This window comes from Rhinoraja longicauda, chromosome 9 (genome assembly GCF_053455715.1).
Source record: "Rhinoraja longicauda isolate Sanriku21f chromosome 9, sRhiLon1.1, whole genome shotgun sequence".
In the NCBI taxonomy this organism is placed as follows: Eukaryota; Metazoa; Chordata; class Chondrichthyes; order Rajiformes; family Arhynchobatidae; genus Rhinoraja; species Rhinoraja longicauda.
Window position 1 is genome coordinate 37,443,563 of NC_135961.1, and position 26,505 is coordinate 37,470,067.

At 43.9% G+C, this 26,505-nt stretch overlaps 1 protein-coding gene across 5 annotated transcripts in view; it reads left to right on the forward strand.

The window, feature by feature from the left end:
- LOC144596625 (uncharacterized) overlaps positions 1-19,556 on the forward strand; it is an 81,775-nt gene extending 62,219 nt beyond the window's left edge. For 4 of the 5 annotated variants that reach the window (XM_078405175.1, XM_078405179.1, XM_078405178.1 and 1 more), the window contains 6 exons: positions 4,145-4,288; positions 6,465-6,569; positions 10,934-11,074; positions 13,037-13,121; positions 14,205-14,325; positions 16,742-19,556. In XM_078405175.1, the coding sequence (XP_078261301.1) occupies positions 4,145-4,288; positions 6,465-6,569; positions 10,934-11,074; positions 13,037-13,121; positions 14,205-14,325; positions 16,742-16,931 (786 nt within the window). In that variant the 3' untranslated portion in view covers positions 16,932-19,556. The remainder of the gene's footprint in view (positions 1-4,144; positions 4,289-6,464; positions 6,570-10,933; positions 11,075-13,036; positions 13,122-14,204; positions 14,326-16,741) is intronic. The other variant, XM_078405177.1, reaches the window with a different exon arrangement.
- The last annotated feature ends 6,949 nt before the right edge of the window (positions 19,557-26,505 follow it).

Sequence of the window (26,505 nt, forward strand, 5' to 3'; positions counted from 1 at the left end):
AAATAGTCTATGCCTTTATTCCGACTTTGCCTTTATTACTCCACACTTTGCTACACTCTCCCAACCTGTCCAAGTCCTTCTGCAGAGCCCCTGCTTTCTCTACACTACCTGCCCCTCCACCTAATTCCGTATCATCCACAAACTTTGCCACAAATCCTTCAATCCCCTCATTAATGCACAACATGAAGAGTAGCACCCCAGCACCGACTGTTGCAGAACTCCACTAGTCACTGGCAGCCAACCAGAAAAAGCGCCCTTTATTGCCACTCTTTGTCTTCTGCTATCCAGCTAGTATCTGCCCTGTGATGCCTTGGGCTATCATCTTCCTAAGCAGCCTAATGTGTGGCACCTTATCAAAGGCTTTCTGATTAATTGGCCACTGTAAATGACTTCTAGTGTGTAGGGAGTGGACGGGGAAGTGGGATAACGTAGAACAATGGTTGGCATGGAGTCGATCCAAATTAATATGATCCACAAGAGGGAAAGAATATGTACAGTGGTACATCAAGCAGGTTTTGTCTTCAGTGATGTTGAGATTCATGAGAGAATCTTTTCTCTCTATATTGTCTTTTTAGTTACTTTCGTTTTTTTTTTTAAAGCTTCCCATTTGTCCTGCTTCCCACGTATCTTTGCAATGTTACATGCCTCCTCCTTTAATTTTATGCTGTCTTTAACTTCCCTTGTCAGCCACGGTTGCTTCATTCCCCCAGTAGAATCTTTCTTCCTCTTTGGAATGAAAAAATCCTGGATCTTCTGAATTGTTTCCAGAAATTCCTGCCATCACTGTTCCACCATCATTCCTGTTAGGGTCGCTTTCCAATCAACTTTAACCAGCTCCTCTCTCATGCTTCTGTAAACACTCACCTTTGCTCAAAGGAAATACAGACATATCCGATTTAATCTTCTCCCTCTCAAATTGCAGGTTGAATTTTATCATATTATGGTCACTACCTCCTAGTGGTTCCTTTACTTTGAACTTCCTAATCAAACCCTGATCATTACACGATACCAAATCCAGAATTGCCTTTTCTCTGGTAGGTTCAACTACAAGCTGCTCTGAGAAACCATTTTGGAGGCACTCTACACATTCCCTCTCTTGGGGTCCAGTACTAATCTAATTTTCCCAGTCTGCTTGCATATTGAAATCTCCTATGACCACTGTAACATTACCTTTCTTACATGCTGATTATATCTCCTGATGTAACTTGCACCTACTTCCTGGCCACTGTTTGGAGGCCTGTAAATATCTCCCACCAGAGTATTTATACTCTTGCAGTTTCTCACCTCCACACACTAAGATTCTACATCTTCTGATCCTATGTCACCCCTTGCTAAGGACTGAATTTCAATCCTTACCAGAAGAGCTACCCCACTCTCTCTGCCCATATGTCTGTCTTTTCAATAGCACTTGCGACTGGATATTCAGTTCTCAGCTCAGATCCTTTCTCAGCCATGTCTCCATAATGCCCACAATCTACCAATTTCTAACTGCGCTATAAGCTCATCCACTTTGTTCCGTATACTACGTCCATTCAAATATAACACCTTTAATTTGCTATTCACCACCCACTTCTCACATCGATCCCAACTTTATCTGGCCTTACTCTACTATCCCTTAAACTTTCTGTCTTATTACTTCTGGAGACTTCCGTAACCTCTCCTGCAATCTCCTTCCCTTTAATGTCATCCATACATTACCAATTCTTATATCCTCTCTTATATCTTACGTTCGCTAGTTATGCTCATTTTTGCTGTAACTATCCGTAGCCTGACACTAATCAGATGTGCAGCACTTTGGTCAACGTGGGTTGTTTTTAAATGTGCTATACAAATAAAATTGACTTGACTTGACTTGACTTGACTTTTATGACATGGTTGTTAATTACCACCTATGAACCCATGATTAGATCTCGTTGCATATAAATATAGATTGCTTCATTTGTTTAGGATTTACAACTCCAGCCTCCCAGGCAGTTTTGATCCACTGCAATTTGCCTACCGCTGCAACATGTTCGCGGCAGATGCCATCTCCCTGCCCCGACAATCATCACTGCAACATTTTGATCACTAGGGCACCTACGTCACACTCCCATCTATTGATTCGAGCCTCGCCTTCAACACCCTAATTCCAACCAAGCCCAGCTCCAAACTCCTGCACCTGGGAATCAGCAGCCCCCTCTGCCAATGTATTCTTGACTTTGTGACCCATCAACCGCAATCAATAAGACAAACAGTCCCCATGTTAATTCCCAACATCAGTGTCCCACAAGGTTGTCTTCTCAGCCCCTTACTATACTCCCTGTATTCCAAATTCTGCTAAACTCCATGTACAAGTTTGCAGATGATACCACCATTTCATGTGAGCTTAAGTTTTCAGTTATGTGCTGCACTTCTATCCCATTTTAGCTCTTTTTTCTGAACGAGTAGTAAAAGCATCTAAGAAACCAACCACAGAAGAAGAAAATTGACTTTGAATTCAAATGTCCAAAACCATAGAAAATCAAATAAAAAATGATGTTTGTAACCCACCGTGTTTTATTTGTACACTGAACACTAGAAGTTTACATTAAAAATTTAATAACCCTTACAGCAGCAGCTAATCTGAAGTTGGGTGCCAAATATCAAACTTCAGAGGGCATAGCTTTAAGGTGAGAGGAGCAAAGTTTACATAAGAGGTACGGGGAAAGTTTTTTCTATGGAGGATGGTGAGTGCCTGGAACGTACTGCCTGGGTGTTGGCGAATGCTGATATGATAGTGGCATTTAAGAGACTTTTGGATAAGCATGTGGATATGCAGGAAATTGAGGTATATGGACTATGCAAGCAGATCAGAGTCAATCTTGGCATCATGTTTGGCACAGATACTTTGGGCTGAAGGGCCTGTTCCTGTGCTGTATCTTTCTATCATCTGTATTCTATGTTCTAATTCTGCAGTAGAAGCTAGATGTACATGTGATAACTGGAAGTCAAGGCAATTTCTGTACATCTTCTGCAACATATTTGCTCCCACCACCAAAATGTCCTGGATATTTTCCTAATTTCTCAACATTTTGGTGTCAAAGAAATAGCAGCATAACTTTCTGATTCAACGTTGAAACCATTCTGTGCCTGACTCGTATCTCACCTTGCCACACGTTTTACAATTTTGATTATAATAATGAGGATTTCCAGACACAAGGAACTGCAGATGCTGGTCTACAAAAAAAAGGCTCAAAGTGCTGGAGTGACCCAGCAGGTCAGGTACCATCTTTAGGGAACATGGATAGTTGACGATTTGGATCAGGACCCTTCTTCAGACTGTGTGGTGAGTGAGTGGGGAGAGAAAGCTGGAAGAGAGGAGGGGCAGGGACAGGACAAAGACTGGCGAGGGAAGGCTTCACAACTACTTCTATCCTTATGTCGTCACACATTTTGTTTTTTCATCTCAGGCCTTTGTTCAACCTGCCTGTCAAACCACCCACAACCCCTGCACCTGTATCCACCTATCACTCGCCAGGCTTTGTCAGCCCCTTCACTCCACCCTGAAGAAGGGTCCCTGACCTGAAACATCAGCTACCCATGTTCTCCAGAGATGCTGCCTGGCTCGCTGAGTTAGTCCAACATGTGTCTTTTTTTTTGCAAGAACATTTTCAGAATCAATTGTGTTATTGTTTGTTTGATGTACAATGTTCATGAAACTTTAGTTACTCAGTACATAAATTTTCACAGCACCGTGATGTTCTTGTATTGATGTGAAGCACAATGTAGGAATAAAATAAACAACTAAGACCAAACATAAAGGATTGCTTTTTTGTAATTGTCTCATTGATCAAGTGAATCATACATCGTGGAAACAGGCCCTTTGGCGCAACTTGCCCACGCCGACCAACATGTCCCATTTACACTAGTCCCCTCTGCCAATGTTTGGCCCATATCCTGCCAAACCTATCCTATCCATGAACTGGTCCAAATATTTATTAAATGTTGTGATAGTACCTGCCCCAACTACCGCCTCCAGCAGTTCGTTCCATACACCCACCACCCTCTCAATTAAAAAATAGCCCCTTGGGTTCCTATTGAATATTTCCCCACCTCACCTTAAAACCAAATGTATCTTTTTAGTGGGAATTGCCTTTAATTAATGACTTTGTTGACACTGATGCAGGAAATAAAGGCCATGGGTGCGACTGAGACACCGTCCAGACTGCAAGATAGACCTCCTTCAGGCTGCAGAAGTCACAGTGCGACTCCAAGTGGGAGGAAGACACCTTTGGATGGTAGACAAATAAGCTTTGACCTTGAACAGAAGGTTTGTACTTTAATAACTGATGCTGATAACCATCATCGGGGTCATCAATAAATTTTGACTCAAAGTCTGCATCATTTTATTGTTGTGTCAAAATGAACTGCAGATGCTTTTTTATACTGACGATAGATTCAAAGTGCTGAGTAACTCAGCGGGTCAGGTAGCATCTCTGGAGAAAAAGGATGGGTGACTTTTTGGGTCAGGACCCTTCTTCAGACATTTTATTATTATTCAGCACGGAGTAGATTTGATGTGCTGAATGGCATAATGCTGCTCCCATAACATGAGCAATTACATAGAATCATTAGATAGTCTGAAGAAGGGTCTCGACCCAAAACATCACCCATTCCTTCTCTCCAGAGATGCTGCCTGTCCCACTGAGTTACTCCAGCGTTTTGTGTCTATCTTCGGTTTAAACCAGCATCTGCAGTTCCTTCCTACACACTGAGAATCATTGTATTGTTACGGTGCAGAGGGAGGCCATTCAGCCCAACAAATCTGTGCTGATTTCTAGTAGAATACTAATGTTATTCCCTTTCACAGCTCTTTCCTCAATTTTCTACAAGCTATTCTCCCTTAAGTAAGTTCAATTGCAAAATGCTAAATTATGACCACTTCCAGATTGCTTCACTGGAAATTCACCCAAGTCTTTCTGACACAATTTCACATGGGATGATATCATATCTTACACAATAGGCTTTTTGAAGCATTATATTGGACTTTGGGAGAATCGTATCCCAGGAAAGACCATTATTGGCCAATCCTAGGGCAACATGGTCATCCTAGTGTAACATTGGATGGGGACATCTGGCAGGAATGCAGATTATTTTACACCATGCATGATCCCAGTGCACCCCATCACTTCACTGAGATACGCCCCAAATCACCTACTACCCCTCACCAACTCCACACCATAATTTAGAGGCAAGGAACTGCAGATGCTGGTTTACCAAAAAAGATACAAAGTGCTGGAGTAACTGAGCGGGTCAGGTAGCATCTCTGGAGAAAAAGGATGGATGATGCTTCAGAACAGAACCCTTCTTCAGACTGAAAGTAGAAAGGAGGGGACTGGAGGTAGAAAAAACCCAGAACAAATTAGGGCCGGCAACAGATGACCAAGGAAGGGTGGATTCTATAATGGCTGATCGTTGGCTGGGGAAGAGGTGACAATGAAGCGATACAAGGATGGAACAGCGAGCATCCCTGTAGAACATGGATTGGTGAAGTTTTGGTGAAGCTGATTGAAGGGGGGGAAGAAAGCTGGAGGAGAGGAGGGACAGGACAAAGCTGGTAGGTAATAGGTGTGAGTCCGAGTCAGAACATGGTTGTAGAGCAAGAGAGCAGCAGGGATCACATATGGGAAGCAATGAGAAGGGGTCTCACAGAACCCCTGTGAGAGAGAGGAGAACTTCTTCAAAGTAGGCATAGCTTGAGGAGATTTCGCAGTGTAGCAGTCCAAATGTAGAAACAAGGAACTGCAGATGCTGGTTACAAAAAAAGGTGTTGGAGTAACTCAGTAGGTCAGGCAGCAGCCCTGGAGATAGATGACGTTTTGGGCCGGTACCTTTCTTCGGACTGATTGGAGTGGGGGTGGGGGGAGAAAGCTAGAAGAGAGGAGGGCAAGATAAAGCGTAGCAGGTAATAGGTAGTTTGGGATCAATTTGCCTCCTCACTTTCTCTTCCAAATTCTCCTGGTATCTGATCTGTTTTGATTAGATTATCATGCAAAACAAAACTTTACTCTGTACCTCACTAGATGTGAGAATAACAAACCTAAACCTAAATCTGAACTAGTTACAATCAAGGTCAATGATTTGCTTTACTGATTGGGATATAATCTAAGCAGTTTTATTAATGAAACAAAGTCAAGTGAGAAAGAAAGCTGAGAGGTGGCATGTGATAGATATAAAGTTCTGGAGTAACTCAGCAGGTCAGGCAGCATCTCAGGAGAAAAAGGTTAGGTGATGTTTCAAGTCGGGACCCTTCTTCAGACCCGAAATGTCACCCATCCTTTTTTTTCCGGAGATACTGCTTGACCCGCTGAAGAAGTAAGATGGAAAAAAATCTCAGATGAATGGAAAGTTGGAATATTGTTAAAAAGGTGCCATCTCCTTTGCTCTCATCACCTGGAGCTCCGTTTTCTTTAATTAGCTGTAAGATATGTGTTTTGATTCTTCAGGTGTCACGGCCAAGTTCTGTTTTATCAAGACGAGGAAGTACTTGTTTTAGGAGTAATATGACACAAGATGATGTCAGAGAAGAAATCCAATATCCAGACGGCAAGGTAATGTGGCAATAAAAATTAAGAAAGCATTCACAAGAAAACATTCCATTCTTTAATGGTTTGAATCACTGGGGCAATCAACTCTTATAACAACTATTTTAGAAAGTTTTGATAAATTTAAATATTCCTCATTGTGTAGATAATCAGTCACTATGATATTAGAATGTTACACTGTCGCTTCAGATGGGAACACCAACTAAACATTATCTCTCTAAACCATTCCTATCTATGTACCTGTTCAAATGTCTTTCAAATATTGTTATTGGGCAGCAGCTTTACTGCGAGCACTAGAAATAGGGTTCAATCCTGAACTCGGGTGCAGTGTGTGCAAAGTTTGCACTTTCTCCCAGTGACCATGTGGGTTTCCTCCGGGTGCTCTGGTTTTCTTACACATCCCATAAACGGCGGGTTTGTAGGTTAATTGCCTCTGTAATATTGCCCCCAGTGTGTAGGGAGTGGATGCAAACATGGGATAACATAGAAACAGTGGGAATGGGTGCCATCACAACAACCTGGAGCTCAATGCTCTTAAGACAGTGGAACTAATAGTAGACTTTCGAAGAGCTCCCCCTTCCCTCCCCCCACTCACCATTAACAACACCTTACTCACATCTGTGGAGTCATTTAAGTTCCTTGGAACCATCATCTCCAGGGACCTTAAATGGGGACCACCATCGACTCCACAGTCAAAAAGGGCCCAACAGAGGATGTACTTCCTGCGGCAGCTGAGGAAACACAATCTGCCACAGGCAATGATGGTCCAATTCTATACTGGTATCATTGAGTCCGTCCTCACCTTCTCCATCATGGTCTGGTTTGACTCAGCCACCAAGCACGACATCCGGAGGCTGCAACGGATCGTTCGCACAGCTGAGAAGGTTGTTGGCTGCAACCTTCCCCCCATTGACAAACTGTACACTGCAAGGGCCAGGAAGCGAGCACGCAAGATCATCTCTGACCCCGCTCTTACCCTGGCCACAAACTCTTTGAAGCACTTCCCTCTGGAAGACGACTCCGGACTGTCAAAGCCAGACATAAAAATAGCTTTTTTCCACAAGTGATAGTTCTACTCAATAACCAAAGTCTGTAGTTTCTTTTTTGCTCTGGTTTATTTTCACCCACATGTTTAGACTGTAATGTTGTATCCTTATTGTTTTGATGTGTTTATGATTTATTCTTAATTGTTAACTATATTTTTGTGTTGTCATTTGTGAGCGGAGCACCAAGGCACATTCCTGGTATATGCACATACTTAGCCAATAAACTTATTCGTTTATTCATTAATGGTTGGCATGGAATCGGTGGACCAAAGGACCTGTTTCCATACTGTATCTATCTATAGATATTATCTATCTATCTATCTATCTATCTATCTATCTATCTATCTATCTATCTATCTATCTATCTATCTATCTATCTATCTATCTATCTATCTATCTATCTATCTATCTATCTGTCTATCTGTCTATCTGTCTGTCTGTCTGTCTGTCTGTCTGTCTGTCTGTCTGTCTGTCTTATATATATATATATATATATATATATATATATATATATATATTTGTATGTATGTATATCTCTCTGAGAGACATGTGACATGTGGACCTGCAGGCAAAAACGGTAAACCATAGTGCCACAATTTTTGCGCCACCTTAATCACCACTCTCCTGGCGATTGTTAAAAACAAGTTTTATTTAAATTGATCCTATATTTTAAAAGTTTAAAACTTTAATTTCTGAACACATTTTTTCAAAATGCTGTGCGTCTGACATCACCAGAGAGCACGCACAGCCTCTCTCCTCACTCGCACAAACAAGATGGACGCCGTTAGCGGAGCCGCCCGCCCGCAATCAGGGGCTCTCCTCTCTCCCCTCGCCTCTCTCCTCTCTCCCCACTCTCTCCCCACACTCTCCCCACTCTCCCACACCCGGAGTACACTCCGAGCAGGAGGCAGATGGTCGGACTGATGGTCCACTCATCCTTCCCTTTCGTACCTTCAACCCACGGCGTCCTCGAGTCCCCGCTATCGCCCGGGCCCAGCGCGTCGCACCATTACTGCACATAAGCCGCAGCGGGCAGCTTCTTCTCCTCCTTCAGCGGCCGCTTCCACCGATGGCAGCGTTGACGAGGGCCACTGGCACTGACGGCCCCGTCGCAACTTCAGAGTGAGTGGGGGTGGGGGAGGAGAGAGTGGGGAGGAGGGTGGGGAGGAGGGTGGGGGAGGAGAGAGTGGGGGTGGCGGGGAGGGCAGGGCAGGGTGGGGTGGGGAGGAAAGAAGAATGGGGGTGGGGGTGAATGGGAGTGGGGAGGAGGGAAGATGGGTGGGGGAGAGTGGGGGTGGGGGGAGGGGAGAATAGGGCTGGGGAGGGGGTAAGGGGGTGGAGGCAGGGCAGTGGGGGTGGGGGCAGGGGAGGGGAAGTGGGGGTGGGGTAGGGGGATTGAGTGGGTCAGTGGGGGGAGAAGGGGGGGATAATGGGGATTGAGTGGGGGCTTGAGGGTGCTACACCAATACAAGAGAGGCTTTGGGTCCATGGCTCACTCATTCACACTCTCTCCCCTTCCCTGCCCACCCTCTACAAGGAATGGGCCCAACGGGTCCACTTGGTCTAGTATATTACTAAAACTCATCTTGTTTGTGGGTATATGGATATATTTGAAATTTGTTCTGGAAATACATCCAAAACGGCACACGATAGCGCGACAATGTTAGGCCCACCTGTTAGGCCCATTTCCCCGCGGTCTCAATAAATCAAGTTTGGTTACTTTTTTAAAACAATTAACTAAATAATCTTTAGTAAATGCGCTCCCCCCCCCCACCCCGCTGGGAGGACCAGCGGAGAGACCGCCGCCCGGTGTGCCCCTTCCTCCCGTGGTGCAGTGCGGCGGCAGAGGGTCAAACAAGATGGCCGTCGTCGCCGTTCACCGCTGAGCTGCAGGCGAAGTTTCGGGTCCACGGCTCGCTCTGCCCGCAGCACTGGCCACACGGGTTAGAGGTGAGTGGCTCCCTCTCCCATTCCCTGTCCCCCCTCACATGCCCGCGGCCCCGGGGGACACTCCCCGGCCGGCAACAGGTTCACGGATCGTTAATTGGGGAGGGTTGTCTGGCCCGCAGGAGAGATTTCCACCCAACGGGGTTGTGCACGGGGCCAAGGTGAGTGACTCCCTCTCCCCTTCCCTGTCCCCCCTCGCCCGCCCACGGCCCCGTGGAACACTCCCCGGCCGGCAAAGGATCCACGGATCCTGCAGGACCACCTGCAGCGGGTGCACACCCATCTAGTAACTAAATAAAATGTACCTGTTTCAACTACTTTCTCTCACAACTCATTCCATATACACACAACCATCTGTTTTTTTTAAATCCCCTATTACCGTAAATCTATACCCTTTAGTTCTTGATTCACCATTCCTGGGGAAAAAAGACTCTGTGCATTCACCCTATCTATTCCCCTCATGATTTTATACAGCTCTTTCAGATCACCCCTCCTGCGCTCCAAAGAATAGAGTCCTAGCCTGCCCTACAGCTCAGGCCCTAGAGTTCTGACAACATCTTTGTAAATTTTGTTGTATAGAATGGACATCAGGCCAAAACCATGCTGCTGCTGAATTATTTAGGTTAAAATTGGAAGTTTTGTTTCTCATTGTGCGAAAAATGCATTGTGCCTCTAATTTTTATTTTCCTCAGTTGAGATTTTGTTGATATGTAATCTGTGTGACATTTGTGTATTATTGAAATAATGCTTGTGGTGCACATTATGCACATTGAGTCATACAGTGTGGAAACAGGCCCTTCAGCCCATCTTGCCCATGCCGATCAACATGTCCAAACTGCCTATATTTGGCCCATATCCCTCGAAACCTATCCTATTCACGTATCTGTCCAAATGTTTCTTTGAAGTTGCGATTGTACTTGCCACAGCTACCTCCTCTGTCTGACAGCTCGTTGCACACACCCACCACCCTTTGTGTAAAAAAAGTTACCCACAGGTTCTTATTAAATCTTTCCTCTCTCACTTTAAACCTAAGTGCTTGGGTTCTCGATTCCCCAATTCTGGGGAAGCGACTGTGCGTTTACCCGATCTATTCCTTTCACGATTTTGTTCACCATCTCCTTTAAAATTTGCCCCTCTAACCTTAAAGCTAACATTTCTACCTTGGAAAAGGGTTCTGACTGTCTACCCTTTCTATGCCTTCAAATTTTATATACTTCTGATAGAAGTCTCCTCTCAACCTCCGACGATCCAGAGAAAACAATTCAAATGTATCCAACCTGTTATATCCAACACCCTCTGGCAGCATGATGTGGAAAGCTGAAAGGTGCACGTGTTTATTCATTATATTCCATCAAATACTTATTTTTTCACTCTCAGTTGGAACAGTTCCTGACAAATGGAAATCGAATTATCACCTTTCGTAATGGCACAAGAAAGGAGGTCAGTGGAGATGGTCAGTCTGTCACCATCACATTCTTCAATGGGGATGTGAAACGGTTCATGCCAGACCAAAAAGTGGTATGTGCAAACACTGTCTTCTGTAGTCATTACTGGTTTCGGAAGCGAATATTAACTCATTACATTTTTATGAGAAACTATTACTGCCAAGTTCGATCCTGACCTCGGGTGCTGGCTGTGTGGAGTTTGCACGTTCTCCCTGTGACCACGTGGGTTTTCTCGGGGTACTCCGGTTTCCTCCCACATCCCAAAAACGTGTGGGTTTGTAGGTTAACCGCTCTGTAAATTACTCCTTGTGTGTAAGGAATGGATGAGAATGTGAGTTAACGTAGAACTAGTGTGAGTGAATGATCAATGGTTGGCGTGGACTCGGTGGGATGAAGGGCTTGGTTCCATGCTGTATCTTTAAATTCTAAATTCTATTATTTCTTTAGGAGGTTAATATATAGAAAGATATTCCACCTATAATTTTAGTTTAGTTTAGAGACTCCAACACATCTGATCTCTCTATCGGCCCTTGGCACGGAGAGGTTTAGCGAAGGTGAATGGTATCACAAAATGCTGGAGTAACTCAGCGGGTCAGGCAGCATTTCTGGAGAGAAGGAATGGGTGACGTTTTTGGTCGAGACCCTTCTTCAAACTGATGTCAGGGGGTGCGGGACAAAGAAAGGATATAGGTGGAGACAGGAAGACAGTGAGAGAACTGGGAAGGGGGAGGGGAAGAGAGGGGCAGAGGAGCTATCTAAAGTTAGAGAAGTCAATGTTCATACCGCTGGGCTGATCCTCCAATTTGCGTTGGGCCGCACTATGACACTGGAGGATGCCCATGACAGAAAGGTCAGACTGGGAGTGGGAGGGAGAGTTGAAGTACTCAGCCACTGGGAGATCAGGTTGGTTAAGGCGGACTGAGCGAAGATGTTGAGCGAAATGATCGGCGAGCCTGCGTTTGGTCTCGCCGATGTAGAGAAGTTGACATCTGGAACAGCGGATACAATAGATGAGGTTGGAGGAGATGCAGATGAACCTCTGCCTCACGTGGAAAGACTGTTTGGGTCCTTGGATGGAGTTGAGGGGGGAGGTAAAGGGACAGGTGTTGCATCTCCTGCGGTTGCAGGGGAAAGTGCGTGGGTAGGGGGTGGTTTGGGTGGGAAGGGACGAGTGGACCAGGGAGTTACGGAGGGAATGGTCTCTGCGGAAAGCAGAAAGGGGAGAAGATGGGAAGATATGCCCAGTAGTGGGACCCCATGTTGGAGGATAATTTGTTGTATACGCTGGCTGATGGGGTAGAAGGTGAGGTCAAGGGGGACTCTATCTTTGTTACGAATGGGGGGAGGGGGAGCAAGAGCGGAGCTGCGGGATATAGAGGAGGCTCATGTGAGAGCCTCATCTATAATGGAAGAGGGAAAGCCCCGTTTCCTAAAGAATGAGGGGCTAGTGTGAAACACCTCAACCTGGGCGCAGATGCGGCGTAGACGGAGGAATTGGGAGTAGGCGATAGACTTTTTGCAGGAGACAGGGTGGGAAGAAGTGTAGTCCAGATAGCTGTGGGAGTCAATGGGTTTGTAGTAGATGTCGGTCACTCGTCTGTCTCCTGTGATGGAGATGGTGAGATCCAGAAATGGTTGGGAGATGTCAGAGATGGTCCAAGTATATTTAAGAGCAGGATGGAAATTAGTGGTGAAATGTATGATCAGTGAGTTCTGCATGGGTACAAGAGATGGCACCAACACAGTCATCAATGTAGCGGAAGTAGAGTTCGGGGATGGGGCCGGTGTACGTCTGGAACAGGGATTGTTCGACATACCCGACAAAGAGGCAGGCATAGCTAGGGCCCATGTGAGTGCCCATAGCTATGCCTCGGGTTTGGTGGAAGTGGAAGGTGAATGGTCAGTGAATTTTAGGGAATGAGTTTGCCAGAGACAATAAAAATCATTTTCTTTCTTGGAGATGGGTGGTTATAGAAAAAAAAATGGTTTGAGAAGAGACTACCTAAAGCAATCAACATGATCTGATTTCTTGCAGATTTACTATTACGCTGATGCAAACACTACTCATACTACCTTCCCAAACGGAATAGAGATGCTACAATTCCCCAATAATCAGATAGGTAAGTGGAAGCTCCAGTGAATGAATACTTTAATGCTGGACAAGGAAGGCATGAGGTTTTTAATCTACCTGAAACCAGGTGCGCACATCAAATATTGAAACCGGAAGGTGGGTCCTGTATTTTTTTTGTTTTGTTCCATTCTTTGGTGCAACTTCTTAATCGTAGATCATAGACTCCTAGCACAGAAAAGGGCCCTTTGGCCCAACTTTCCCATTCCGACCAAGTTGCCCCACCTCCACTAGTCCCACCTACCCGTAGCTTATTAATGATGCCCAAAACATTAAATGACTATCTTTATCACCCATCCTTGTTCCCCAGTAAATTGAATTACATCAGATGTGCAGGGTGCTTTGCTACAAAGTGCCTTGTTAAATATATAGAAAGTCAATATGACCCAGAAATGGTCCCCTTTCCCTCTTCTTCCTCAGAACATTGTTCATGTGTTAAAATGCCTTTTGAGCATTTAAGGCAGTAATGATTTTTATATCACATGCTGGATTATATTTTAATTATCCCCATCTCATCAAAATCCATCTGCGTACAAGTATCTGCTCCCACACAAACATGTTCCTTCATCATGTCAAACATAGACCCGAAACCAAGGCATGATTATGATACAGAGTGAACACAAAACATTTGGTCTGAATTTGCATTCGGATCAAACTTGCATCCACTTCAATTCATTTGAATATAAACTGCATACTCAATGAAAATCCAAGTGAGTGTCAGATGGCTGTGGATATCAGGGAAGAACTTCCATTTAAATTGGCATTTCATATTTGTGCAATGTGCCAAAGTTGTCAGTAAGTCTATTTTTAAGTGTCGTCACCTTTCTCTTATAGGTAGACGATAGCGAATTTGCAAAGAGATAGCAAGGGAGGTAAATGTTTTGATCGTTGTGTTTAACTGTGCACTGAAGAAACAGCTGTGGGAGGATTGATGGCGCAAGTATAGATTGAAAACGAGTGGATCAGTGTCACAGTTGATGGTTCCCTGGTCCCTGGTTTAGTGTCCATTAAATGCCTCTTAAATTATAAAGCTTAAAAATTAAATCTTAAATTTTAATATTTTTGTTTCTTTTAGAAAAACATTATCCTGATGGTAAGAAGGAAATAATATTTCCAGACCAAACAGTGAAACATCTTTTTCCTAATGGTTATGAAAAGAGCATATTCCCAGATGGTACAGTTGTGCATTTGCAAAAGTAAGTGTATTTCTCTTCCATATTCCTGGAGGTAATAACACATATTTGCACATGAAATTGGGATCAGCATTGCTGTATTGGTATTTATCTCCATAAAGGATGTCCATGGTCACAAAATAGCATCTTGTCCATATATTCACACCTGAGATGTCCCGCTGGATGCTGTATTGTGGCAGATGTTAGCTAACATTTCTTGTACCTCTGCAGGTATATAGTACCATGAAAGTGCTGATACTAGTAGACAGGGAGATGAAGAAGGTGTTTGGCATGCTTGCCTTCATTGGTCAGGATATTGAGTAATGCAGCTCCTATGGGTGGCACTTCAGTGCTCCTTGTGGTGAGAGAGACCAGGTTATTGAACTGCTGTAACACTCTACCAGTGCCTTTAAATAATCTGATCCACAGTGCCGATGGCCAGTCTGAGCTTGCATATCTTCACGGTGGCCTTGAGATATAACAGTATGTGCTTCACAGCACCACTGGCAAGTTCTGACTTTGGCCACCACTGCTGGTTCATGGTTCGTATAACATACTGTATCTGAACAAATTAAGCCGCCCACTTTCTCCAGTTCGGATGAAAGGTCTTCAACCTGAAACGTTGCCTCCCTTTCTCTCTCCAAGGACACAGGTTTGATTCTGACTACGGGTGCTGCCTGTACGGAGTTTGCACTTTCTCCCTGTGACCGCATGGGTTTTCTCCGGGTTCTCCAGTTTCCTCCCACACTCCAAAGACTTACAGGTTTGTAGGTTAATTGGCATCTGTAAATTGTCCCTAGTGTGTAGAAGAGTGTATACCATATTAGCATGGACTCAGTGGGTCAAGGGGCCTGTTTCCACACTGTATCTCTAAGCTAAACTAAAGATATTAATTAGGAGGATGAGTTTAAATTATGTTATTTTAGGGAATTTAAGAGAAATCTTTTCACCCAGAGGCCGAGGGAACCGGATCTGGTGGTGGAGCAGAAATGTGCATTTGAAGTGGTGTAACCCAGTAAGCAAACAGGCAGGGAACTGGAGAGTGGGATTAGAATGGATCAGGACAGCAGAAGAGCCCAAGTTACCTTCTTCCATGTTGTAGGACATCACCTATAAATGGCAGCCTGATTATTGATATCACAGGACTGCTTAGATTGTTCAAGAGAGCTCACTCTATCGCCTCACTTTGTGTACATTTTGGAACCTAGAAATGGCAACAAAATTTGCCAAACATTTAAATATATTATTAACGTGAAATTTAGAAACTACGCGTGCGTTTGAAGATTACCTTGGATACTTTGGTGCAAATAGCTACAAATAGAGACATTGTCCAAATTATCATATAAGACTGCATGTCAGAGGTGGCAAGAGCTGTGTAATGGTCAATGGTGCTTTGATTGTCACGAGCAAATGCACAGTGAAGTTCTTTACTCACGTACAGTCCAGTATAATATTTCCATATCTAAGCACATGCTTGACTAGCAAGTGTACAGAAATACAGTGCGTGAAGCATTAGCGGTTGCACGGCTAACATGGTTGATAACTCGGTCAATGTTTGGTCTTGGTAAACCGGATTATTTGCAGCATAGGTCTATTGCTGCCTATTTCTCAGCTACTGGTGGAAAGCTACTTGTGAATTGCCACTACCTCTAGTTTCACTCTCCCCTGACTCTCAGTCTGAAGAAGGGTCGACCCAAAATATCACCTATTCCTTTTTTCCAGAGATGCTGCCTGACCTGCTGAGTTACTCCAGCATTTCGTGTCTATCTTTTGTGAATTAAATGCCTGTGCATTTGCTGTGTTGATAATTAAACCTGTGGAATTATTTAAATATGTCCTGTCCTATTGCATTCAGAGAGCCTAATCACGGGGGTGGGGGGGGGGGGGTGGGGGGGCGGAGAGAGGAAAAAGCACGCCAGAAAATAGATGAACATAGGCGAGGGGGAGTGGTGGTTTGATAGGCAGATGGTTGGACAAATATAGATCGTGCTGGTGTTTAGATCTGATAGCCATGTGATCTGATAAGCAGAACTTTAGACTTTACGTGGATCAGCGGTCACCCCGTCCGTACATGAGCACTATTCTACACACTAGGGTCAATTTATAATTTTACTGAAGCTAATTAATCTACAAACCTCTATGTCTTTGGAGTGTGGGAGGAAACTGGCATACCCGGAGAAAACCCACGCGGTCACAGGGAGACCATATAAACTGTGTACAGATAGTACCCATAGTCAGCATCGAACCCGGTCTTTGGCGCTGTAAGGCAGCATCTCTATCGCTGCGCCACTGTCCAGAAGTTGATCAAAATACCATTTTTTGGGACCTGATAAAACAACAATGTGAAAATTAGATATTGAACTCACAGGGTACCTTTCTATTTTGCTTTCCGAAAATGCAAATATTGACATTATTAGATGAAGATTTTATTCTTTCTTAGACATGGAGATAAAATTATTGAATTCACCAACGGGCAGAGGGAGATCCACACGGTCCAGTACAAAAGGAGGGAGTATCCTGATGGCACCATAAAGACTGTGTATTCTAATGGGCGCCAGGAAACAAAATATTCCACTGGTCGTGTTCGAATAAAGGACAAAGACGGAAATATCGTCTCAGATAAAAAGTGACCCAAGACACTTCTGTTTGTATGATGGCAAAGAATCGCAAAACATCAAGAAAAACAAAGTTCCAACAGAATTGCAAATTGTTGAGTTCCAAAGCATACAAGCTACAAATCCAACCCTATTTCAAAATTTTAAGACATGTATTTACCACAAAGGACTGAACACTCCTTCTCTAGAATCTGAACCATACCCACATGTGCATTACAACAGAGTTGCTAACTTGCATGAATTTTGTATGCAGGGAAGGGAATTTCAGCAAAGCTGATGTATGTACAGCTGAGTGTTTTACTGATTTAACAGTACCACAAATTGTCCAGAGCCTGACAATCTCAAGGTCGCTGGCACAAAACAACTAAGGAAAAAATCATGAGCACATTTTAAAAAAAGCTTTTTTCTATATATATTTAATTTTTAGTTATAAAACTCTTAAATAACATTGGAAAAAGACAATGTGAATGGGTGAGTTAATTGGAAGCAGGAGATCATGTGAAGAAACTCCAAAATCAATCCAGGTTTATTGATAAAAAGTTGAGTCTGAAGAAAGGTCCCAACCCAAAACGTCACCTATCCATGATTTCCAGAGAAGCTGTCTGACTCACTGAGTTACTCCAGCAGTCTTTTTTTGTATACCAGCACCTGCAGTTCCTTGTATCCAGCTTGTTGCTGTTACGTTTTATGCTCACTATTGATATTAATTTCTTATCCTCCCATTGGCAATAAGATGTGAAATTTCTACCATATGCAACACACTGAGTACAATTATGGAAACGGGAGATTCATTGATAATAGAAGGAGCTCAGTCTACTCAAAATTGCCAGGAAAAACAATCAATTGTAAAATAAATTGTTGTGATAATGTTTTTGTCTGTGCTTTACGGCGAATAGCTTCGTTTTATTTGGACACAATGGCTATTTGGCACAACCAACCCGTGAGAAAAAGATTCTGACTGTTTACCTTATCTATGCCAATGAAGCTGAATATAACATTAGTCACAGTGTCTTGTGTAATTCACACATCTGAATAACTTCTCCTACCTCTCCTACCTCTCATCCAACCACACTAGTTCCCCTTCCTCCTTCACATGTTTACCTTAAACACATCTGTACTATTCTAACTGGTTACCTCACAGGTTCCACATTCTGTTCACTCTTTAGATAAGTGCAATTCTTTTGAAATCCCTTTTGATTATCAGCGACAATCTCATAATCTTGACCCTTTAAATTTGATTTCCTCCTGCAAGTACTGGAATATTACATCGGTCTAATAAGACTATGAACTATCTAATAAGTTATGCAGATGTGTGAATTACACAAGATACTGTGGCTATTATCATATTATCATCTCTTATTCGCTGGATTATTTGGACATACTCGTTGGCGGGGCTGTGGCTGAATTCAAGGTCTTGAAACGGAGGACCCGTGAGAAGCGCTCTGGAGCACTCACCCGACTCCGGCAACGAGGATTACGCACACCACCCCCGAGTATATTCCTCGCAAATCTACGTTCTCTCAACAACAAATTGGACGAACTACAACTCCTGTGCCACACTAACAAGGACTTCTCTCAAACCACTGTCCTGTGCTTCACTGAGACCTGGCTGTGTGAGTCGACCTCGGACAACGCAACTGGCTGGCTTTCAACTACACAGAGCGGACTGCGACGCAGAGGCAGCGGGAAAATCAAGAGGAGGTGGAAATATGCTTCTACACTAACCAGGACTGGTGCAGCGACATCACAGTACTGTCTAACTTCTGTTCCCCCAATCTAGAAATGTTCTTTATCAACTGCAAACCCTTTTATTCTCTGAGGGAATTTACCTCTTTTATTCTCGCTGGTGTTTACATCCCCCTTCAAGCCTGCATACGTGAGGCGCAAATGCAACTCGCTGACCAGGTATTGAGGGTAGAGAGTGACTTCCCAGACTCCATGGTCATTGTTTTGGGGGACTTTAACAAGGCCAACCTCAGTTGTGAGCTCCCAAAGTACAGACTTCATGTTACCTGCCCCACCAGAGGGGAGAGGACACTTGATCACTGCTACACTTCAATCAAGAACGCATAATGCTCTGTTCCTCGGGCGGCTCTGGGTCTCTCCGATCATTGTTTAGTTCACCTTATTCCGACCTACAGGCAGAAACTAAAATCTGCTAAACCTGTGGTCAGAACAACGAAAAGGTGGACGAGCGATGGCATTGAAAAACAACAGTCCTGCTTTGACTGCACTGATTGGAATGTGTTCAGGGAAGCAACCATAAGCCTCGATGAGACACTGTGACATCCTATGTCAGCTTTTGCGAGGACAGTTGTATTCCCACGAAGACCCGGATCTGGTTCAACAACAACAAGCCCTGGTTCACAGCAGAACTGACAATCCGCCAGTCAAAAGATGAGGCATACAGGAGCGGGGATGCAGACAGGCCAAGTACAAGCTGAGAAGAGGAATCAGAGCTGCCAAGGAAAGGTACTCTGAGAAGCTGAGGAGCAAGTTCTCAGCTAATGACTTGTTCAGTTTGGAAGGGTTTGCAAGAAATCACCAGGTACACGAGGAAAACCCCCCACTCCTTGGACAATCGTCAGCTGACAACGACCTGAACGGGTTTTACTGCAGGTTCGAGAAATAGAAACATAATCCTGGGATCCCCTCCCCCCCCCCCCCAATCATCACTTCACACCTACTCACAGACTGACTCCAGTTTGCAAAAACTGGCCCCTTCCCCCCCCCCCCACCCCCCCCCCCCTCTGCAATCACCAATTTGCGCATACTCACAGCCTGACTCCAGACTGGGCTCTCGTCCACTGCCCAACATCAGTCTGGCCACTTCTCCATCAACAATATAAATTGCGGAGGTGGAGAGGCTATTCAGGAAACAGAAAAGCCGAAAATCTCCAGGACCGGACAATGTTTCCCCCTCTACCCTCAAGCTCTGTGCAGAACTGTGCAAGCTCTACACAGACATTTTCAACCAGCCCCTGCAAACCTGCACTGCCCCTGCCTGCTTTAAGGTCTCCACTATTGTCCCTATACCCAAAAAGACAAGGATCACAGGTCTTAATGTCTACAGGCCTGTCGCACTGACCTCTGTAGTCATGAAGACCTTTGAAAGACGTGCTGGCCCAGCTGAAAATCATCACAAACCCCCTGCTGGACCCTCTGCAGTTTGCATACAGGACCATAGATCGGTGGATGACGCAGTCAACCTAGGCCTGCACTTTATCCTCCAGCACCTAGACCACAAGGGGACCTATGCCAGGATTCTGTTCGTGGACTTTAGCTCTGCATTTAACATCATTGTGCCAGAGCTACTACACTCCAAACTCTCCCAGTTGATTGTGCCTGAACCTCTCTGTTAGTGGATCATCAACTTCCCGACAGTCAGGAAGCAGCATGTGAGGCTGGGAAAGCACATCTCGGACCTGCAGACCCTCAGCATAGGAGCACCGTAAGGCTGCGTACTCTCCCCTCTCCTTTACTCTCTCTACATCAATGACTGCACCTCCACAGACTCCTCTGATACGCTCCTCAAGTTTGCAGATGACCCAACCCTGAATGGACTGATCCAAGATGGGGAGGAATCTGCCTACAGACGGGAAGTGACACAGCTGGCATCCTGGTGCCATTGCAAGAACCTGGAGCTCAATGCTCTTAAGACAGTGGAACTAATTGTAGACTTTCGAAGAGCTCCCCCTCCCCTCTCCTCCCCTCCCCCCACTCACCATCAACAACACCAGTCACATCTGTGGAGTCATTTAAGTTCTTTGGAACCATCATCTCCAGGGACCTTAAAGGCCCTGTCCAAGTTAGGCGTTTTTTTAAGGCGACTGCCGGCGACTGTCATAGTTGTAGCAGGTTGCCGAAAAAACGGCGACTGGACCCCCCTACAACGTCTACGACAAACTACAACAACATACTACCTTGCTGAGTTACTCTGACCTGCTGAGTTACTCCAGCATTTTATGAATAAATACCTTTGATTTGTACCAGCATCTGCAGTTATTTTCTTATACAACATACCACCTAGTCGATGTCAAGCTACGGCAAGCTACCGAAAACCGGCGACCCAATCGTCGCAAGTAGAATGTCCACCTACGACTGCACCTACGACAACCTATCACCACAGAGGCGATGACCTACGACAACCAAAGAAAACCTACGTCCACCTGCGACAAGCTACGACAAGCTATGACCCTGAAGACTGAAGACAACTGAAGACAATTCACGTTTCACCCACTTTCCCTATAAAAGGGGGTGTACGGTAAGGTTTCCAATCATTCTGCACCATGAGTATTTGAAAGTGATGCCATGAGAAACTACTCTGAAATACAGTAACTTCATACATCAATTTTCCATCAAAATGTCAAGAATTTCCTTTATTGATATACAAACAATTTTTTTTTAAAGGTTGATAACATACAAAAATATTGTAATAAACTTCAATAAATTTCAATAAACTTCAAACTTTACAATTCAAACTTTAAACAGAATACAAGTGCAAAAACATACAAAACCTAACATCATTTATGGACACATTACACTGATGATCAGATCAAGTCCACACTTGGAATTGGCCGAAGTCAGCACTGGCGACAACCTACTTCACCAGGCGACAACCTGGCGACAACCTATGACAGCGCCTACGTCAAAAATGGAATGCCTTCACAAAATCCAGCAATGACCAGAAAAATGCTACGACTCTTTGGAGACTTCTCACGACCATACCCGTGACACCCCTGCGACTGTGCGGCGACAGCCTAATCACCTAAAAAATCGCCAAACTGGGACAGGGCCTTAAATGGGGGACCACCATCGACTCCACAGTCAAAAAGGCCCAACAGAGGATGTACTTCCTGCGGCAACTGAGAAAACACAATCTGCCACAGGCAATGATGGTCCAATCCTATACTGCTATCATTGAGTCGGTCCTCACCTTCTCCATCATGGTCTGGTTTAGCTCAGCCACCAAGCACGACATCTGGAGGCTGCAACGGATCGTTCGATCTGCTGAGAAGGTTGTTGGCTGCAACCTTCCCCCCATTGACAAACTGTACACTGCAAGGGCCAGGAAGCGAGCGGGCAAGATCATCTCTGACCCCTCGCACCCTGGCCACAAAATCTTTGAAGTACTTCCCTCTGGAAGGCGACTCCGGACTGTCAAAGCAGCCACAGCCAGATATAAAAACAGCTTTTTTCTACGAGTAGTAGTTCTACTCAATAACCAAAGCTTGTTGTCTCTTTTTTGCTCTGGTTTATTTTCATCCACATGTTTAGACCGTAATGTTGTATCCTTAATGTTTTGATGTATTTATGGTTTATTCTTAATTATTAACTGTATGCTTGTGTTGTTATTTGTGAGCGGAGCACCAAGGCACATTCCTTGTATGTGCACATACTTGGCCAATAAACTTATTCATTCAGCTTCATTGGCATAGATAGGGTAAACAGTCAGCACCTTTTTCCAACGGCGTAATGTCAAAGACTAGAAGACATCGATTTAAGGTAAGAGGAGGAACGTTTTTTTAACTCAGAGTGGTGGGTGCCTGGAATGCGCTGCCTGGGGTGGTGGTGGAAGCAGATACGATAGTGGTGTTTATGTAGGCACATGGATATGCATGGACTGGAGGGATATGGATCACATGCAGGCAGAGATTAGTTTAATGGCACATGTTCGGCACAATCATTATGGGTTGAAGTGCCTGTTCCTGTGCCGTACTGTTTTATATTTTGCTAACATTCCTTCTCAACTCCATTTTATGATTTCACTTGTTTCAGGAACAAGAACATTAAGACAATGCAATGAGGTTGCTACAGCCTCCTATTTGGACAATACGAGATAATTTGTTAATATTTGTTTTATATTTTAGAATACCTGACCCCATCCAGCACACCAGCTAGGGTGGAGGTGCATGCACCACTTATACACAGCAAAAGAATGCTGAGTAGTGAGTTCATGGCATAATTTTCATGTCATACGAGCCTGATGCCAAATTGGACCTTGATACACGAGATGTGCACAGTATTTAGCACTAATACTCACATGGATATCCCAGAAAAAAATGCACACGGCCGAGTAAAGAAATGGTACATGGCATTTTACAGATGGATTCATGCTCTTAACTTGGACCAGTGCGGTTCCCGCCTGGAACATTGTGCAGAACTTGCAGTGACACTGCTGTGCAAACACTGAAAAGGTGGTCAGACCTTAAAGAATCCCAGCAGCTGCAGAAGACACTGCAGTGGGAGAGTCAATGGTGCAGTTACATGAGCCAATGCCTCAGTGCCACTGCTCTGGGTTCACTCATAACCTCAGATGCTGTCTGTATGAAATTTGCATGTTTTCCCTGTGACTGCATGGTTTTCCCTTGGGTGCTCTGGTTTCCTCCCACATCCCAAAGATATGCAGGTTGATAGGCTAAACTGTGTATTACCGCTAATGTATAGGCGTGCGGTCAGGTCTATGAGAAAAATGCATACTTGAAGGGGTCTTTTCCGTGCTGCAGGATTCTATAAAAATGCAGAAAGGGGGGGGGTTGGGGTGCAATATCCAGGGTATGTGGCCATCCTCCACACCGTTCCTTGCCCTCCTCAAGCCCTCTGCTTGGTGGCAGTACAACTTTGCTGCTATGGATTTTTCTGGTGATATCTTGATTATGCATACAGATGGCCCTATAGCACTGCTGGTATGGATTTTCCTGGTGGTGTCGTGATCACGCATAACAGAAGCAATGTGGTCAATTAGAGAGGGGCAATTAAGCTTGCACATGTATGCTGAACAAAAGCAAAACACAAGGTGCTGGTAAAACTGAGCGGGTCAGACAGCATCTGTGAAGAGAATGGACGGACAGACAAACATTTCAGTTCAGGGGCGTTTCACATAATGGGTCTGGTAGAGGCAAGTGATCCATCAGAGTCACACCAGGGATTCACATCTCTTTGCCACTGGCTAAGCACTTTGCTCCCTTTTGTTGCACCTAATAAACAAAGCTCATAGATATCTCCATCGTACACTAATTTATTGAAGTTACAATGTGACATCATTCGTAGTGTGACTGACGCACGTAAATGTCGCCACTGTTGTGGAAATCTGCACTTAGAAATTCACAGTTACAGTTCTAAAAAAGGGGCTAATTTACTCTGAAGTTTCGCAGTTTCATCTTCCTTTACAATCTGCTTTGACTGACTTTGCCCTAGATTGGCAAAATGATAGGGAGAAGATTGAGGAAAGAGCTCACTTACTGTTGGAGGAGAGAGGCAGGAGGAGGGGAAAGGGCTCTCAGTGCGAGACCTCATACAGCAAGGGACAATGAAGGAGTTCCAATAAACTACCAAATGTAGTTTCTTGAGGTCCCAAGTTTTGGTATTTCACTTTAATCATAGAAGTGACTTGACTGTTTTGTTGCAGAACACGGCGTACTGTTTGCTGTGTAGTAGTAAAATTAAAGACAGATTACCCCCTGCTCTGCAACTGCACAAACTAGTCAAGAGTGTTTTATTGTTATGTGCACCAGTAGTGAAACAATTACATTCTTACTTGCTGCAGCTTTACAGGCCCATTAACGCAATAAGACACATATATGTACAACAGTCAATGATGCAATAAGTTAAGAATATGAGATAATCAGACCACAATAATACTTATTAAGTTATTATTACCTCCTGAAGTCTGTCTTTTGCCAGATAACATTGTTGACCATAAAAACCACCAGGATGCCTCCTGTTGAATCTCTCTCAAATGTGTCATTGTTGACCACCAGGAAACATTCAAGAGGAACTAAGTTGTCTGCTTCTGAATTTTCCTACTCCCTTCGTTTGATGCTTCTCCAGAGAGGAATGGGTGAAATCACTCAACACATGCATTCCACAGACTCTGGGTGCAGGGGGAATGGGTTCATGACTATAACTTCCGTTGACAAAGTAAAAAAGGCGATACATCTTCCCCCATTTTAATTTCTGTTCACTCGTAAATGAAAATCAGCAGATAGACATATAGATAATATGCAGCAGAACTACACTGATTACGCTTCCACCAGCAACATCTGTTACAATATGATGAATTAAGTTATTTTTGGTGTCAAACTTGAGCAGGATCCTGGATTAAAAATACAAATATTGAAACATAGGTTTGCTAAATATTTTGTACAGTGAAAAAACCTAATTAAGATGTACTTCTTAATAGTATGGACTTTAAATAATTATTTCTTAATATATCCCACTACTTTTGGTCATTCAGGGGCTCTGAACTGTAAAATATACATTTGTTTTTTACTGTTTTATAAGTCATGCAATTTCTATTTTATGCTTTGTAACTTACCATGTAACTTAATCCATGTAAAATGTACATATTACATAAACTATCACAAACAAAATAGACCAACTTTTGCACAACTAAATGAAGCAACATTTGGTGTTTTGAGTGATCTTGTTGGATGAAAATAATCAGATTGTGTTTCCAATTTTTCAATTTTAACAAATCACATTAGTCATTAAAAAATTTTTTAAATCTTAATTAGTTTTTCAATATTATCAAAGGCCTATAGCAATCATAGAATGTTCTGTTGTTACCATCATCAAACCAATTGGTTGCAGGTGAGCTCATTATTGCACTAGAAGTGAACCAGTTCAAGTGAATGAGGGAAGTTAGAACACAGAATAAAGCACAGGAACCCCCTTTCAGCCCACATCATTCGATCCGAACATGATGCCAAGGTAAACAAATCTCTTTTGTCTGCATGTGATCCATATCCCTCCACATCCCAGGGTCTCTTAAATGCACTATCTTATCTGCCTTCATTACCACCCATGAGTGCACTCCTGGCACCCACCATACTGTGTAAAAAACTTGCCCCGCACATCTCCTTTAAACATTGCCTTTGTCATCATAAAACTATGCTTTTTCATCTCTCATATTTCCACCCCAGGAAAAAAGGTATTGCTATCTACACTATTTATGGCTCTCATAATTTTATATACTTCTATCAGGTCTCCCCCAACCATCGACACTCCAGAGAATAGTCCAAGTTTGTCCAACGTCCCCTAGTCAGTTTCTGTGGGCACAAGTGTAAATATATCTTACATTTCATGCAACATGAGCACCCATTGGGGTTCAACCTGTAAAAGGCATCTTTGATTGCCAGCATTAAGCATGTCTATGCATAGAAGTTCCATGATAGACAATAGGTGCAGGAGTAGGCCTTTCGGCCCTTCGAGCCAGCACCACCATTCAATGTGATCATGGCTGATCATTCTCAATTAGTACCCATGTTCCTGCCTTCTCCCCGTACCCCCTGACTCTGCTATCCTTAATAGCTCTATCTAGCTCTCTCTTGAAAGCATTCAGAGAATTGGCATCCACTGCCTTCTGAGGCAGAGAATTCCACAGATTTACACCGATGATGCTCTTGACATTTGACATCACATTGAAGTCCATTGGTGAAACAAACATGTTTCTCATGACCAAAACCCATTTGCTTCCACTTCCAATTTTAAATATGCTCACAAATCTGCACCCTTGTTCTGCCGTGTCAATAGAGTTGATGTTGGCATGGTGTGCATCTGCACTCTGCTCCACTACAACCCCCCCCCC